Consider the following 16,233-nt stretch of genomic DNA (forward strand, 5'->3'; position numbering starts at 1 on the left):
TTGTGTGACATAAGGCACAGTGTGTCTTTAATCTACTGATCCAAGAACAAAGCCATTCCAGTAGATTTGCCCATATCCCCATAAGCAGATATATTGGTTTTGTTCCTCCATTACAGTCAGAGCTCTACTGTATTTCTCAGATGGTCAGATGGATTGCAAACCAGTGTAAAGTAACAGCACCTGTGTACCAAGCTGACTGCTACGTCTCTGTATATCCTGCAAAAGTCTGCAAAGTCAGTTGCACCATGAGAAGGAATCTCCCATATTAAAGCACAAGTGTACCGCAGGGTTATGGAAACCAGCACAGCAAGTGATCTGATCTGAATGCTAATGAGAGATCCATGTCCACCAACTTCTGTTCCGGTGGAGCGACGGCCGCCACGTGTCCAGCGGCCCAGCCGACAGATCAGAAGTTCCTCACTTCCACACTCAGAGCCACAGGAACACAGTACAGCAAACCTGGCACAAATCCTGAATGCTTTCTTCATGCCAACCCCATTGGCAACAGCGCAAAACAAAGAGGGGGCACAGAGGGGGCCAAAGGGGGCCAAAGCATGTTTGTTATCTGTCAAGGATCCCGCTGCCGCAGTGGAGATGAGAGCGGCTTTTGAGACGCGTTTATTTCAGATTATCGACATTTGTTTACTGCGAAAGCCTTCTGTGGCCAAGCTGACCTGACTAGCCACTCCACTTAATAACCGTGTCTTTTTTTTTCCCTGAGTTACTGAACCACATCAAGTCAATGTCATTACCGAGGAACAGGGGGACCTTAGAGAGCGTTTCCCTGCAGAAGTGTGACCCAAATTTATTTGCCACACATTTCTCTCATTAGTGCCACACACACGCAGCTAGGGTCAAGCACCGCTTCAAAGCCCCATTGTTCAACATGAATGGCAGAACGTTCTGGAAATCTTCCAGACACATGCACCGCATACAAACCGAGCAACAAGCTAAAGCTTCACTGTCCCGAACCCGTATTAACATGCAAGCTCCTGTTTTAAAGACGGAGCGGCACACTGTCCCATCGGCCGGGGGGATATCGCACGCCGGTCCTCGTGTCACTAGGGGGAGCACATCAAAGGCTACGCACAAGAACCACGGATATGACGTCAGACTACGTGGACATCCGATAGGGCTGCCAGAAAGATCAGGCAGAATGGAAAAGAAAGTGGGAATACCGGGATCCTGGGTCGGTCGCCGCAGTGCCCTCTGTTTCTGTCTCCGGCTTTTTCCCTTGAAGTGTCCCACTTCTGAGGGAGGCTCCAGGGGAATGGGACACGGCCGCCTCGCTGCACATGGTGGAGCGGTCCGGGGAAGGATTCTGACAGCAGGCCCTTTCGCTCGGACGTGCCTCTGCAGTTTTACTCATTAGCTGGTGTGATCGGCAGGAACCGGCACAATGATTAAGAGGAGCGGAAGTGTCATGGGTGGTCTGGTGAAGAGATTTGTCAGGGACGGACCAGCCAATGGAACAGCTACACGAACTGAACGGACATCACAAACTTTAAAGAGAGGTTAAATGCTGGAACTCAGACGCAGAACCATGCTCTGCTAGTAGATTACGGTTAGCTCTGAATGAAACTGACTGAGTCTTGGATGATGGTCATTACCAAGACGCAATAGACCATTATTGGAACGGTAGGCATTTTCCCAGCATCCGATGGAAGGATGAATGCTTACAAATGATTATATCTTTACAGTGACAGAAGATTTAGTATCATGAGTATCATTTAATATAATTTATTGTTTTACTGCTTTTAACTTTTGTGCAGTTTGTAGTAGAGACTCCAAAATATCATATACCTCATGTGGAGATATCCTCACCAACGCTTGATACACGGTGGCTGTGTTCAGCTATTTGACTAGCTAATTTAGTCTTTAATTGAACGATATTGTAAGACTGAATAGATATATAAAGGTATTTGTGAACATGTCCTCCTCGTGAAGATTCTTTAACACTGAAGTGACGGCCAGACGAGGTCCATGGAGGCTCTCAGTCGTACAGAACGCGCAGTGCAGATCAGAAGATGGTGTGTGATGTCCATTATTATTTCGCTAGCTTTCGCTGACACACTCCACGTGTTCTCCAGAAGTGGCTCAGGCACTTGTTTTGGTTGGTTTCCAGCCACTAATTACTTTTCCCCCAGATATGCGTTCAGAAAACAAGTGTGGTGAGTGCTGCGTTTTTTTCCCTCTGCATTTTGTCCCTTTCAGAGCGATTTAAACATAATCGCACAATCATACCCCGAGCAGGTGCAGGCAGTTCCCATAAATCTCATTATGTTTCTTTTATGCATTCATTTACATAATCCCAGCCCACATTTAGCTTCTGACTAGTACATCTATGATTATAAATGCACAGCAATTGACCCAAACTAAATTTATGCTTTTTCACGTTATTTGTTCATTTTTTTTTTAAAAAGCTTGATACACAGTCATCTTCTGTGACATTTTAAAGCTTCAACGTGCTACTTCCGACCGACTGTGAATACAAAAGCATGAATTCTAAATCTCTGTGACAGACGTATGGAATGTTTGAAAGGGGCCCAGTTTGAGGTTTGTAATCACATGAAAACCTCACAGCATTCAACCTACTCTGCCTGCAGTGCAAGCATTTTTACTACCACCAACACTCAATTCTGAGACTCGATGTAGAGAAGAGGCAGCGTGAGGAAGCCTGTTCCCCTTCTTCACACCTCTCACCTCCCCTCGGTGAAGAGTTCACATCTGCTAGACCCGACAGATGCACCTACAACATTCTCATTGTGCTGATCCTTCCTCTCTTAATTGCTGCTTTGACAGAGTTCTACATTACAGTAGAAGAGTTTCAGAAGATGAGTTGTAAAATTCGTAAATCGAGTCTCCGGGTCCCATTGGCATGATGAATATGGATCTGTGTGTAGACGTTGAGCCCCATTTCAGTGTTTTATTCACATCAGCTGTAGTCAAAGACGTGCAGGGGGTACACAGAAACTTCAGGTTCTGCAGGAGTGGTACTGTCTGGCAATAATACAGTTCATCGTACTGATGGAAGTGCGCACAGCGGATATATGCACACACACACACAAATACACACACGTACGCACACACGCAGGTACACACGCACAAATTCGCTCGTGTTAGGCATGCCATGACAGTAGTCACGGCATTCATGAGATTAGCACCGCCTCCTTGTGCAGTACGTGGCGTGGATCGCTTCATTGCAGGCTGATGGCGCCGAGGTGACACGCTGGCCATTCGTTAACCGAGCCGTGGCTGTTCTGGGACCTGTGCTGGTGAGCAACCTGACAACCCGGCATGAAGGTGCCCCTCCGACACCATTAAGAGGGTAATGGAGACAGGGCTTTCCAACACGGAGACAGCACGCTCACCGCGGCCTGCGGCTCTGCCTCGCAATTACAAACGCGCCACCTTGCAAACGCTGCAGTGAGGATCCGGAACGATCCGGTGGAGGAGGAATACTGTCGTGTTCAAAAAGCACGGGGTCGCCTCCTATGATATTACTGGACCGACTTTCTTACAAGTGAATGGAAGTAAGTCCCATCAAAAAAAAAAAAAGTGTTGCAATGTTGGGGTCGCGGACGATTCGCTGAATTATGTAACTCATGCAGAGCATCACCAGCTAATGGTGTCCAGGGAGTACTGTGGTTTGAATGTAGCGTAATGCATATTGAAACTTTTAGTTCTCCTGGCTTCACATATAAGCATTTTAATGTAATCTGGTGTAATCCGATCAGGCGAAGCACAATGATGCTTATAATTGCATTTGCGTGGTGTAATAACCCTCACACAACCTTCCCTCCAGAACACTTGGGGTCCACACCTGAAACGGTGCCAGCAGCACCTTCTTTGATCACCGTGCAGCATCTGTACTTCTTGCTTTAGAGATGTGAGTGTAACCGTAATGTGATCAAAGGGTACTGCAGTGTGGTCTTATCTTTGAGTTAATTAGAGTTTAAGCGTCCTGGATAAGATGAAGCTTTCAGCGAAGTCAAGTATTTTCAATGCAGTCACTTCAGAGGAGAGAGAGAGATTGAGAGAGAAAGAGAGAGAGATAGAGAGAGAGAGATAGAGAGAAAATGCTACCAAGTCAGAACCAGCACAGGCAAGCTGTTTATTTTTTGTTTGTTTATTTTTTTTTAAGCCATATACATCTCTTTCCTACCTCCGCCACTTAAGATGTCCTCTTTGAGCAGTGACAAAACTGTCACTTTCATCCACCGCTGAAAGCATCGCTCCTCTGTGTGTCGATGCCACTTCATCAGACGTCGTGCTAAACGCACTGTGCTTTATTCCAGCGGATGCCACCCTGAGCGTGGGCCGCCCGGCCCCACAGAGATTGTGCGCAGCGGCGAGCGATGGATGCCGCACGCCCACCGTGTGTGTGCTGCTCGGAGGACATGTGTGGAGACGCTCCTGTGTCCATGCTAGTCAAAGAGATTTACAGGCTTAGCAATGGAACTTAAAGATAGACTGATCTCTCTCATGCTGCCCTTTCAAGCTTCTGCAGCGCATTCAGCATTAGGTGCTAACTGCTTAGCGTTAAGGGTGACACACGTCACTGTGACAGGAAATCTTTCTGAAGCACGGTAGTTGTTTGCATTATATCACCAAACTAGTCACTTTCCAACTTGATTTGTTTCCATACATGGGTAGACACGCGTCTGCTGATTACTGATCAGTAGAGCGTAACGCTCTGCCCTAGTCTTGAATGATTAAGGTAAATGCTTCAAATCCTCTGAATACACATGTCATTGTCCATTTTTAATTTTTAGCTGTTAACACTGATTTGTGGTAGATCACACACTGAGTCTGTTGCATCTGATCTCACAGTTGTCGATTCACGGCTGAGTGTCAGAAACCAGTGCTCTTCCAGGCCAAAAAGATGTGTTTGTAGAACCGGCACAGAACCCTACAGAACCGGCACGGAACCGTTCAGCCGTTGCATCTCACGCTGTTTCTTTCCACGCTGCTCTACTCATGACAGGTGTATTTCGAGCGCGACTCACATTCATAAACCTCTGAGCTTTGGTCTGATTAATGAGTTGTACTCTTATCCCTCCCCACGCCTCCCGTTCAAGAGTTTTGTACAAGCCATGATGGAGAGAAGAAATGCATCAATTAACTCCAAATACAGGAAACTGAGAGTACCTCGCTGCAGAAATACCGGTAGTTTGGAAGCCATTGAATCTCATCCTGTACACATTTAAACACACAATTTTTAGATAATTGACATCATATCCTGACAGGATGTGACATCCTTTTGTGCAAAAAGCTATGGCAGATGGCTTCACTGACTGCATCATGCGGTGGTCAGATCTGACACGTTGTCAGATCCGACGTGTGGGAGTCAACCATGTAATTCTGGCTCTGACTGTTCTTCTTCATTGATCAATCAGAAGGTGGGGTGGAAGGAGGTAAATTATGAACCACTGTTAACATATTACTTCATAATTTAAAAGTACCAAAAAGCTGTTGGCAAAGTCGCAATAAATTGCATTAAAAGTATTTCACTCATACACACTGCAAGATTTAAATAGCTATTTAAATAGGTATGATTATTCAATAGTAAACAACATGTTTTTCCTCCACATCATGTAGCAGGCTTCTCTCTAGTTGTTTTTCACAACATTGTTCTCTCCAACATGGCCCTCATGCTAAATTTTTCAAATATGGTAGTGAATTTATTCTGTATTTATGTATTTCCGTTGTATCTTATTTCATGTGAGGTCTCCGTCTGTTTTGTTGGTGTGATCTGATCATAATTATTGTCCTGTAATGTGCAAATGAACATTAGACAGGTAACTCTGGTTTATGGTTTTCTCCCATCATTGCTGCTTTGACTGGTTCAGCCTATCGGCATTATGGAGGTGCGACTTCATCCAGCAACCTGTTCCACTCATTATGATCCACATTATTGTTCATCACAAATGTGAGACTATATTGTCAACACATGCAGTTAATGATAGACAATCCCATGGAGCACCGGAGCTAACGGAGCATCACTGGTCTCTGAGCCGAGAACTCTTCCAGTTAGCATGTGGGTCACGGGCCGAGCGGGTGGGTCATGGGCCTCGGATCCAGGTTCGGTTCCCTTGGCAACTGCCCCGGGTTTGTTCCCGCTCCCCTGCCTGGTGAGACTCACCACCAGACACTAAGCGGGCTACTGTTGACAGTGCTTCACATCACTAATATATTCCTTCTCACTCGCATTAGGGCTTAAAAGGAAATGAGGCTTAAGGTTTGGCGATACGTAATTAAGCAGCGCGTATGTATCATGGCCTCTTCAAGAATCTCTAAATACATCAGAGATGTTTGGAAAAGAGGCTTGTCAACGCATCATAACGGAGCCTGTCCAGGTTGTCATGGCAATGACAGCAGTGTATTTACTGTCTCCAAGTGAAGAATAAATACTAACTTTAAGATGGACAGTAATAGCCAGTAATAGGGGACAGAGAATAAAATATATAACGGAACTTGAAAAGTTCTTGCAAAATAATCTCGCATCACTGACCAAAAAAAAAGAGAATCCAAGGCTGCATGTTTGTAGAGGCAGACATGTTGAACAAAAGTTATTCTACCAGATGAAAACAGAACAGCATCCTTGTCATTTGAGATCTCAGTTTCATCATATCACATCTCTTTATAGAACAAAGAAAACATATAACACATATCAGCCACCCTGATTTGCATGCTGATAAATTAAACTAACACTTGTCAGCTTAACCTTTCTAATGGGTGTCCCCTGCCCTGCACTGGTAGGGGTTGAACTCTGTAATTACCTCGTCACCCAGGATGAAGGCTTTCTAGCTTTTTTTAGTCGATTTGCTCTCAGACCCGTGACTGTGTAATGGTGTGACATGAGCTCAGCGATTCTCATAAAAGAAAGCCTACCGTCCCCTGTGACCCACCCCTGCATAGGCCACGCCCCTGCACAGGCCACGCCCCTGCATATGACACGCCCCTCCGTTGTTCACTCTGTATGTTCATCTGTAACATGGCAGATTTTATGTGTGGTGTTTTTCATCTGCAGCCCCATGTAGCTGTCACGTTAAAAGCATTTCCTTAAGCTGACCATGATAATACAACATGTAAAATGCCTTTGCATGTGCTCAGGAGCACAGCAGGATATTTAAAAAAAGTGATTACTGTGGTTTCTGTAAGTGGTTCAGAACACCCACTTACGTCTAACCCAGTGAGGCGAAGACATTAACCGTCAAATTGAAGTGAGACACTCCACGCTGTCCTCCATAGCTGCATTATCTCATCTCCAAGAGTACGGCTAAAGCTGTTTAAACTGTGACTTGTGAGAACCTCAAGTGAACTTCTTAGTGTTGCCTCTTTGGTTTGTGAGAGTGATGACTGTTTGGTCTTTCCACAAAGTGGACATTTACTTTTAGACACTGTAACACCCATGCAGTTGAATACTACAATGGTGTAAATTAATACTTCTAATATTGCAGAGGCCTACATAACAAACCCTCGGCAATAGCTAGTCAGAAGAAAGAGGAAACCAGGCATCCAGAAGCACGGAGCCATGCGTGTTTACACTACTGAAGACGGCAGCTCAGAATGACCCATAAACCTTCTTCCCCTGTCCGCAGCTGTACATCCAGACCACCACGCTGACCATCTCCATGAACCTGAGTGCGTCGGTGGCCCTGGGGATGCTCTACATGCCCAAGGTGTACGTCATCATCTTCCACCCGGAGCTGAACGTGCAGAAGCGCAAGCGTAGCTTCAAGGCCGTGGTGACGGCGGCCACCATGTCGTCACGCCTCTCGCACAAGCCCAGCGACCGGCCCAACGGCGAGGCCAAGACAGAGCTGTGTGAAAACGTGGACCCCAACAGTGAGTGCAGCTCCCTCGTGTACCACCACCACCTCTGTCGCCCTTATCAACTTTTGCCTCCAGGGTCCATTTATACACCACCAGAACACATACACTTTTGTTTCTCTCATTGGGATGCGAGCGGATTGCTGATGGTCTAGTGCTGTTCCTGTCAGTGTGCTAAATAAAGCTGAAGGTACAGTTGTTGGTGGGTGTTGGGGGGCATTGGGGGGTGATGGGGGGTTTATTATGCACCCTGTGGAACTTGTGGCTACTAGAATGTGATCTGATCTTCTTCAAAGTTCTAATAATCACAGAGACCTCTTAAAAAGACACGATTCTATAAAGTCACTCTTAAGCCACTTTATTAACAATTACATTTCACAGAGGAAAAAAAATATTTTATTGGGAAACAATTAAGGTTTTGAATTTCTCAGATGCTCCTTCAAAGGTAGTAACCTTATCAAAGGAGATAAGAAGAGGGAGGCTGATTCATAATTGTGTGAATCATCCTTGATGAAGCAAGGTTCAAGTTCCCCTCCCTCTTGACATGAGCCTCTTTAACCAGGAAACAAAACCACATCCAACCGGGGCTGGGGAGGGTTTGAATTGATTAGTTTGGCCTGGAATTCATTTTCAGTGATCTTGGAGAGAGTTCCCTACTTTGCTAATTCCAGACCATGTGTTGCATACTGTTATAGCATGTACCCTTAAACAGGAACCGACAAAACCCCACTGCATGTACGGACAGTCACACATCAACATTAATAAGAAACACAAACTATTGGATAATATTGACAGCGTTGGCTTCTATAATATTTGCCGATGCCAATGTAAGTGTTAGTGCTTGTGTGCAAGCATGTCATGTGCTAGCCTTGTAGCCAGCTAGCAGTGCCAGCTTGTCTCATCACAGAACGACAACTTGTGTTCTACTGCTTTGGCCTTTGGCTTGCGCCAGCATGAGCTCCGCCCACTGAGAGAAGGAACCGCCCATGGGAAATCTTTACATATAAAACACACTGCAGATTTGCATAGCGCGATCACGCTCCCACGCTAAAAGGAATACTTCACCCACAAAAATGGCAATTCTGTAAAAAAGTAAACAAATACATGTACAGTTAAAGTGGTGGTTAGCACTATGTTCAATACTTATGCAGATAAGATTAGCTGCTTCCTGCTAGTATGCATTCAATATTAGAATCATTTGCATATGCGGGGGAAGTAGTCCATTATCACAAGTTTGTTTGAAGTCTAGACAGCTTGAGTAAAAGTACTTTTTGAGATGAGACTGGATGAATACCTGTCATTTTCTTGACAACACCAAATCAAGAAAATGGTTCTTCTTGACTCATTAGCTCAGCTTTGCATTTCATTACCTCACGTATATCTGAGGTAATAAAGTTCCCTCCACAAGCCTGGCCTGAAATTAAACTGTAATTTCAAACAGCATGGATATTTAGATCAATTAACAGCTCTTGTCCTGCTTTCTCAAGCCCCTGAGAAACAGTTCACTAAATACTGCCTTTTTCAACAGGCTAATCCTCATAATTTATCAGGTAAGACCAAATTAATCTTCTCTTCTTTTTTGTCATTATGACCTTGTTCCATTTTTAAGTGCTGGGGGGAAAGGACATGAAAGAAGTGGTAATAGGACCTTCTCCAGTCATTCATCAACCCTTCAAAAAGTCTCACCCAAAAGACCCAAAGACAATCTCACGCCGTCTCAGAGCAGTAGAGAAGAATGAAAATCATAATCTTGTTTCAGAGTCATCGTAGAGGGCTGGGAATATGTAATTCTGTTTTTCTGACTAACTTCTTAAAGAAATTTAACATTAAGAGAATAATTTAAAGCACGCTCATACCCCCCCTGATCTAGGCAGGGACACTAGGCATTAGACTCCATCACACAGAGACCTGAGTGGGTGGAACGTCACCCCACGAAGAGGAGAGAGGAGCCCAGCGCCTCCCTTCCCAGTGGAGAGGCCTCCTTGGGGAGTCCTGGCCACATATAGCTCATGGCAGTCTCAAGCCTGAAGGCCCTAGCTGTGGCCTGCACAGCTGTTCTCTTGATTAACCCTCTTGGGGGGTTGCAATGTGTGTGTAGGGACCTGCATGAAGTTGCCAAACCATATGGCTCAGATTTGAACCAACCCAGTCTCAGTCATTTGTGCCAATTTGTGCAATTGAATTTTTTTCATTTGTGCTGCTTTAGAGATGTAAAACTTTGTTTACATAGTAATGTCATCTGCACAAAGTTGCCATTCCATATATTTCCAGCTTTCTTTGTATTAAGTATTAAGGTTTGTTTAAATTTCTAAACTAAACTCAGTTGTTCGTCTTGGTTTTGCCATTTGTGCAGAATTTCTCCCAAACTGGGTTTGTTCATTAGTGCTAGGCTGAAACATTTTGTGCCGGTTCCACCAGCTTCACCCTGTTGATACCACAAGTGTAAACAAACCTTAAGTCAAACAATAAAATCACACACAAAAAAAAACCTGTTACAACACAAACTGGCACCTATCCAGTTTTGTTAAAATCAGAGACATACTATATGTGGTGCCAAGTTATGTGTTCCCTAGATTTTGTGAATCATTGCAAAAAAGTCAATGAGGAAAGTGTCAACACAGCACGCTAGGTGAACACGCTAGGTGAACACGCTAGGTGAACACGCTAGGTCAGGGGTACTCAACTGGCGGACCGCGGTCCGGATCCGGACCCGAACGCAATCCTGTCCGGACCCAATCACATTCCTGATTAACTGGATACGGACCAAAACAAAACCGGAGCATTTATTTCTGGGCTATTGAAAAAACACTCCGCCACGAGTGTTACATTCGCCGCCACCCCCCCGCCGCTCAACAACTTACGTTCGCCACCAACATCACCCCCCCCCCCCTCCCCCGCTCAACAACTTACGTTCGCCACCAACATCACCCCCCCCCCCCTCCCCCGCTCAACAACTTACGTTCGCCACCAACATCACCCCCCCCCCTCCCCCGCTCAACAACTTACGTTCGCCACCAACATCACCCCCCCCCCCCCCCCGCTCAACAACTTACGTTCGCCACCCCCCGCCCGCACCGGACCTCGGGTCACAGGTATCTGCCAAAATTGGACCGCGGACAAATTTAGTTGAGTACGCCTGCGCTAGGTGAACACGCTAGATGAACACACTAGGTGAACACGCTAGGTGAACACGCTAGATGAACACACTAGGTGAACACGCTAGGTGAATACGCTAGATGAACACACTAGGTGAACACGCTAGGTGAACACACTAGGTGAACACGCTAGGTGAATACGCTAGATGAACACACTAGGTGAACACGCTAGGTGAATACGCTAGATGAACACGCTAGGTGAATACGCTAGGTGAACATGCTAGGTGAATACGCTAGATGAACACACTAGGTGAACACGCTAGGTGAACACACTAGGTGAACACGCTAGGTGAATACGCTAGATGAACACACTAGGTGAACACGCTAGGTGAATACGCTAGATGAACACGCTAGGTGAATACGCTAGGTGAACACGCTAGGTCAGTGGTTCCCAAACTTTTTCTGCCGTGCCCCCCTTTAGTAGATGAGAATATTTTTGCGGCCCCCCCTACACCCCCCCCATATTGACTAGGAATGTGTTTAAAACTTACAAAAACAATAGGTTCACAACTTTGGTCAAACATGAAAAAAATAAACAGCAAGAAACCTTTTAAATGGTTCAATAATTCTACATATAATTTAAAATAAATAAGGAGATGAAATAAGAGAAACAGCAATACATATGCGGCTAGTTTGCAAGCGCAGACATCACGCAGAGCACAAAGCATGTAATGGCCACATGGTACATGTGTACTGTCTCTTTAAGGGAGCGAGTAGAGCGCGCGTATGGAATATTGTTTTTTTTAGCTTTCTGCCGTAGACAGACTCAGACCACTGCTCTTTAATTTATTTCTGTAAGTAACGCATTAAATGAGCTTTGGACAACTCACCAGTTCATGTATGAACAGTGAAGTATTGCTGGAGCCCAGGTTTATTTTGGTCAACCATCAAATAAACGGACTAAGTGGAGTATTACCACCAGCGCGAGTATTAAGGTTGAACTAACTCCGAAAAGCAAGCAATACAAGCATAGAATTAGACTAAATAGATCTGTTTTTATGGATCGGTCACATTGTCCCCGATACCCGATCTAGAATTTTTTCAGATATTAATATCGGAATCGGTGCATCCCTAATATTAACACATGTGCACGTTTTACTTTCAAGCTCCGCGCCCCCCCTGCAATAGCTCCGCGCCCCACCTAGGGGGCGCGCCCCCCACTTTGGGAACCACTGCGCTAGGTGAACATGCTAGGTGAATACGCTAGATGAACACACTAGGTGAACACGCTAGGTGAATACGCTAGGTGAACACGCTAGGTGAACATGGCTTCTGCATGTTGTTGGGAACACGCAGCAACATGAGGGCCTTTCCCCGAGTCTCTGAGCTCTGACACTGCAGCTGGACCCCTGGATAGATCCCAGCGGAGCCGTGAACCATCTGTGCAAGGTGTCCCCCTGCAAGCCCCGCCCTCTCCCCTCCCTTCACCTTCAACCTCTGAATTATGCTGATGGATATGCATGTATGCAAATATCTCGAACTCTGGAACGCCTTGACACTCAGGGGAGACAGCCGTGATGATCCGGAGCAGAAGCAATGACGCCGTCACTAGAACACAGTGTAATTATTCCAATCATTCTCACCAATACTAGCGGCACATGTAAATTTGAGGCCGTTTTATATGCACGTTCTATTACAGGCAATGACAACGCTAGTCTAGTCCTAGTGTAAGAAAACAATGTGGGCATTTGTAGTTTGGTTGGTTTTTAGGAATTGGAAAATTAAAGGGCAGCGTACCAGGCCGAAAATAGGAATTTCTGTGCTGTACTGATTAGACTTTGCCCATACAAAATAAATAGCCAATGGGCAGTAAAAAAAAAACCTATCAACCAATAAAACTGATGCAGCTCCACCCCAGTTTGTCCCGCTTTTGGTCATCTGCGGGACACAGCTGATCAGCCCGCCTGCAGTCTGCGTGGGGCGTTTAGCCACGTGAGGTGGAGGACGCCCATCGTGCAGGCAGCACGCCTGCTCTCCTGAGGACACTCCCATTATCCGCTGTAATTGCCCCCGATTGGCCCACAGCCGGTGGACGCTTTGTGGCTGCGCTGTCCCCCGCCGCCGTCCCCCCCAGGCAGGAGGAAGGGGACGAGATGAAGGGCATTAAGACATTCCTGGCGTGGCTTTACAGATGTCCCTCCGGAGGTCGAGAGGGGGATAATGGCTGTCCCCCCTCACAGAGACTCATTAGGTGCAGGAACGCAGGAGAGCATGTTGATCCAGACGGCATGGCTGTCCGGCTAAATGAAATCTTAAACTGGGGTCACTCCCTCTTAAACTCCCTCACTCTCTCCTGCTGTCTCCTGTTTTAATACGCTGGACCCAGCTGCTGTGAGACTGACATGATGAAAATGGCAAGAATTAAGTGGCAGTCAAGGTCACATCAAAAACACAAAGCAAGTTTGTGCAAGTTAGAAGCAGCCACACCCTGAAATTCAGCACGTAGTAATATTACCAAATACAGGATGCTGTCTCTCTCCCTTCTGTCTCTCTCTCCATTGTTCTCTCTGTCTCTGTGTCCCTCTCTCTGTGTCCCTCTCCCTGTATGTCTCTGTGTCCCTCTCTCTGTCTGTCTCTGTGTCCCTCTCTCTGTCTGTCTCTGTGTCCCTCTCTCTGTGTCCCTCTCCCTGTATGTCTCTGTGTCCCTCTCCCTGTCTGTCTCTATCCCTCTCAACATACAGAAAAAACAAACAGTAGGAAAGTTGCCTTTTCCCCTTTTGGTAATGAATCGTCATGTTTAATATATTTCATATTGACAAGGCCTCATTAAATCCAGCCTTCTTCAAGAACAAACTGTTTTTGACATTTACTTCAAATATGTCATGAGCAACTGAAACTTAAAGGTCATTATGATCTCTTTGCTTCTTTATTAATAAGATTAATAAATTCTTAAAATTTTTATCCATAAACTTTAAGAAACAATGGTAGTAGTCTAAAATACATTTTCCACTCATTTCCATACTGTATTCCACAGTTTCATGGTTTCCTAATCTTTTCTGATCTAATCAGGCAGTTAGGGTTTCAGAAGATATCACGCTGTACTGAAAATAATCAGTGATCACCCTGTTGAACTGTTTTGTCAAAATATTAATGTTTTCTTGACTGAATCACACTTCATTCTTTGTTACTATGGTTTTACTCCCTTCTTACAGAACATGTGTGAACATTGAATGCCTTATGCAAATGTCTTCTAAAAAATCTCAGTGACTTGGTATTTTTATGCATGCCAGCCAGTAAATCACCTATTGAATTTTTTTCCTTTTTAACAATTTTCCGTCAGAAAGCCCCAGATGTTCATTTAAATCCTAACGTCAGAAGTCATCTTTCATCCTTCTCCCTCCACAGGTCCAGCTGCAAAGAAGAAGTACGTGAGCTACAATGACCTTGTGATATAAACACCTCCGGCAAACGGAGCAGAGCAATCAGGGAGTGCACGTGGTCCTTCATTTAGAGAGAAGAGATGTGTGGGGAGGGGGTGGTGGGTTTTTGAGTTCCTTTGGTGTCCTACCCACTCACATCTGAGTTTCAGAACAGTGGTGGGGTCCATGACTGCACCCTACCCACATCTAAGGATAAACGAGGACATTAGTCCATATTTTAATATATCCCTGGCTATGAGCTAGGGGGGAAAGGTCGGGTGGGGTGGGTGGGGAGAAAACATTAAGAGGATCAAGATACTCAAAAAAAGTACCCGCATCAAAAAAGGTTATTTTTTTGGAGCTCTTTTTTGAGTTCTTTTTGAGTTCCTTTTTGTTCCTTTTGTTCAACAAAGGAAGCGTAATAACCGAACGGCCTGAGACGGAAGTCTGGCCCGGATCTCACTGGACGATGTGTCGTTTACGAGGCTGCCCTGCCCCCACCCACCAAAAGACCTTCTCACCAGGCGTGTGCTCCGATAATCTCAAAAGAACTTTCTTTAGGGTGTCTCTTCAGGGGGTCATGGAGCAGCAAAGGATGGCAGTGCCCACGGGCCACCTCTTGTCTTTTCGTGTACTTCTCAACTGCAAGTTTTCCAAACTAAGAGTCCCTTCCTCAACCCTCTTGCCAGTCATGTGGTTTTTTAGCATCAATGTTACCTTCGCTGTTGGACTTTCTCCATCTCTGTTGGGAGATTTTTTTGGTTTTTATTTCTCTTCTTTTATCCTTGCCTCTTGGATGCACATTATATTAAAGCCATATTCTTCTCTTTGAGCTGTTCAATCTCTCCCCATTGGCTTCCCATTTGATATACTTTTCTTCTAGTACATCAGTACATCGTGAGGGTTTGTAGACCATCGACTGTGTTTTCAGTGACTTTGAGAGAATTCTTTGGTATGTGTTGCATTGGATATAATATCGAAATTCCACAGGCTGGCTGTGTGCCAGATTTTAAAAGACGTTCACATAGCAGTTGTCAGTGCATGCCTGATATGTTTGGTGTTAGTAAAATAAATAGTTCACCACAAGGGAGCCGTTGTTTTGGCCTGTTTTCAAAGAACTATTAGGTTAATGAAAAAGTTATTTTAAAGGTTTTTTTTTTCTCTCATTCATACACTCAAGGCAGAATATGGCTTTAATTTGTTTTGAAATTTCTAACTGCCCCTGCAATGTATGGAGAATTGTGGAAAAAAGAAAATAAAAAGATTATGAATATATATTTAAAAAAAAAGAAAAAAAAGATTTAAAACGAAATAAAAAGCATGTATGTTTTATACTGTTTGTACTAAGTCTATGTTGCCCTTGAAGCTTCTGTGTCAATCTTGTGGGAGACGTTTCTGTTAGGCCACTCATGCACTATACTGTGGTGTTGTCCAAGAATGTATCGACATGAAATAAAACCATCGGTTATTTTTATTTTTTAATTCCCAAAATGGAGACCAATTTCTGTTTATTTACTTATTTATTTTATACTCTTCACCAACCTAAAACTGTTCATGTCCAGCTCACGTTACTGATCTGTGTTTTAGATCGGTCATGGCTGTTGCATGTCATTTACCTAAATGGCTTATTCTTACAGTCATTTGCATTCAGAAAGTTATTACACCGATGATTTTAAGAATCATCTGTCATTTAAGATCTCGTTCACAAACCACTTAGAAATCAGCTTCCCACAACAGCCAGTCTATTTTTCCACTTATACAAGAAACAGAAAGACCTAAATTTCTGAATTTGTGCTTTCGTATACAACAGTGTAGAACACAGTATAGGGCACCATTCTGTTATTTACCATGACAGCGATGCACAGTGTGAACACCATCATATT

General features: G+C 44.7%; 1 protein-coding gene across 2 annotated transcripts in view; it reads left to right on the forward strand.

The window, feature by feature from the left end:
- The window catches only part of grm7 (glutamate metabotropic receptor 7), a 130,780-nt gene extending 114,953 nt beyond the window's left edge, over positions 1–15,827 (forward strand). Inside the window, exons 9-11 of one of the 2 annotated variants that reach the window (XM_077008002.1) lie at positions 7,605–7,851; positions 9,365–9,386; positions 14,337–15,827. In XM_077008002.1, the coding sequence (XP_076864117.1) occupies positions 7,605–7,851; positions 9,365–9,369 (252 nt within the window). In that variant the 3' untranslated portion in view covers positions 9,370–9,386; positions 14,337–15,827. The remainder of the gene's footprint in view (positions 1–7,604; positions 7,852–9,364; positions 9,387–14,336) is intronic. The other variant, XM_077007992.1, reaches the window with a different exon arrangement.
- Positions 15,828–16,233: the final 406 nt, after the last annotated feature.

Source organism: Brachyhypopomus gauderio, chromosome 1 (genome assembly GCF_052324685.1).
Source record: "Brachyhypopomus gauderio isolate BG-103 chromosome 1, BGAUD_0.2, whole genome shotgun sequence".
Taxonomy (NCBI): Eukaryota; Metazoa; Chordata; class Actinopteri; order Gymnotiformes; family Hypopomidae; genus Brachyhypopomus; species Brachyhypopomus gauderio.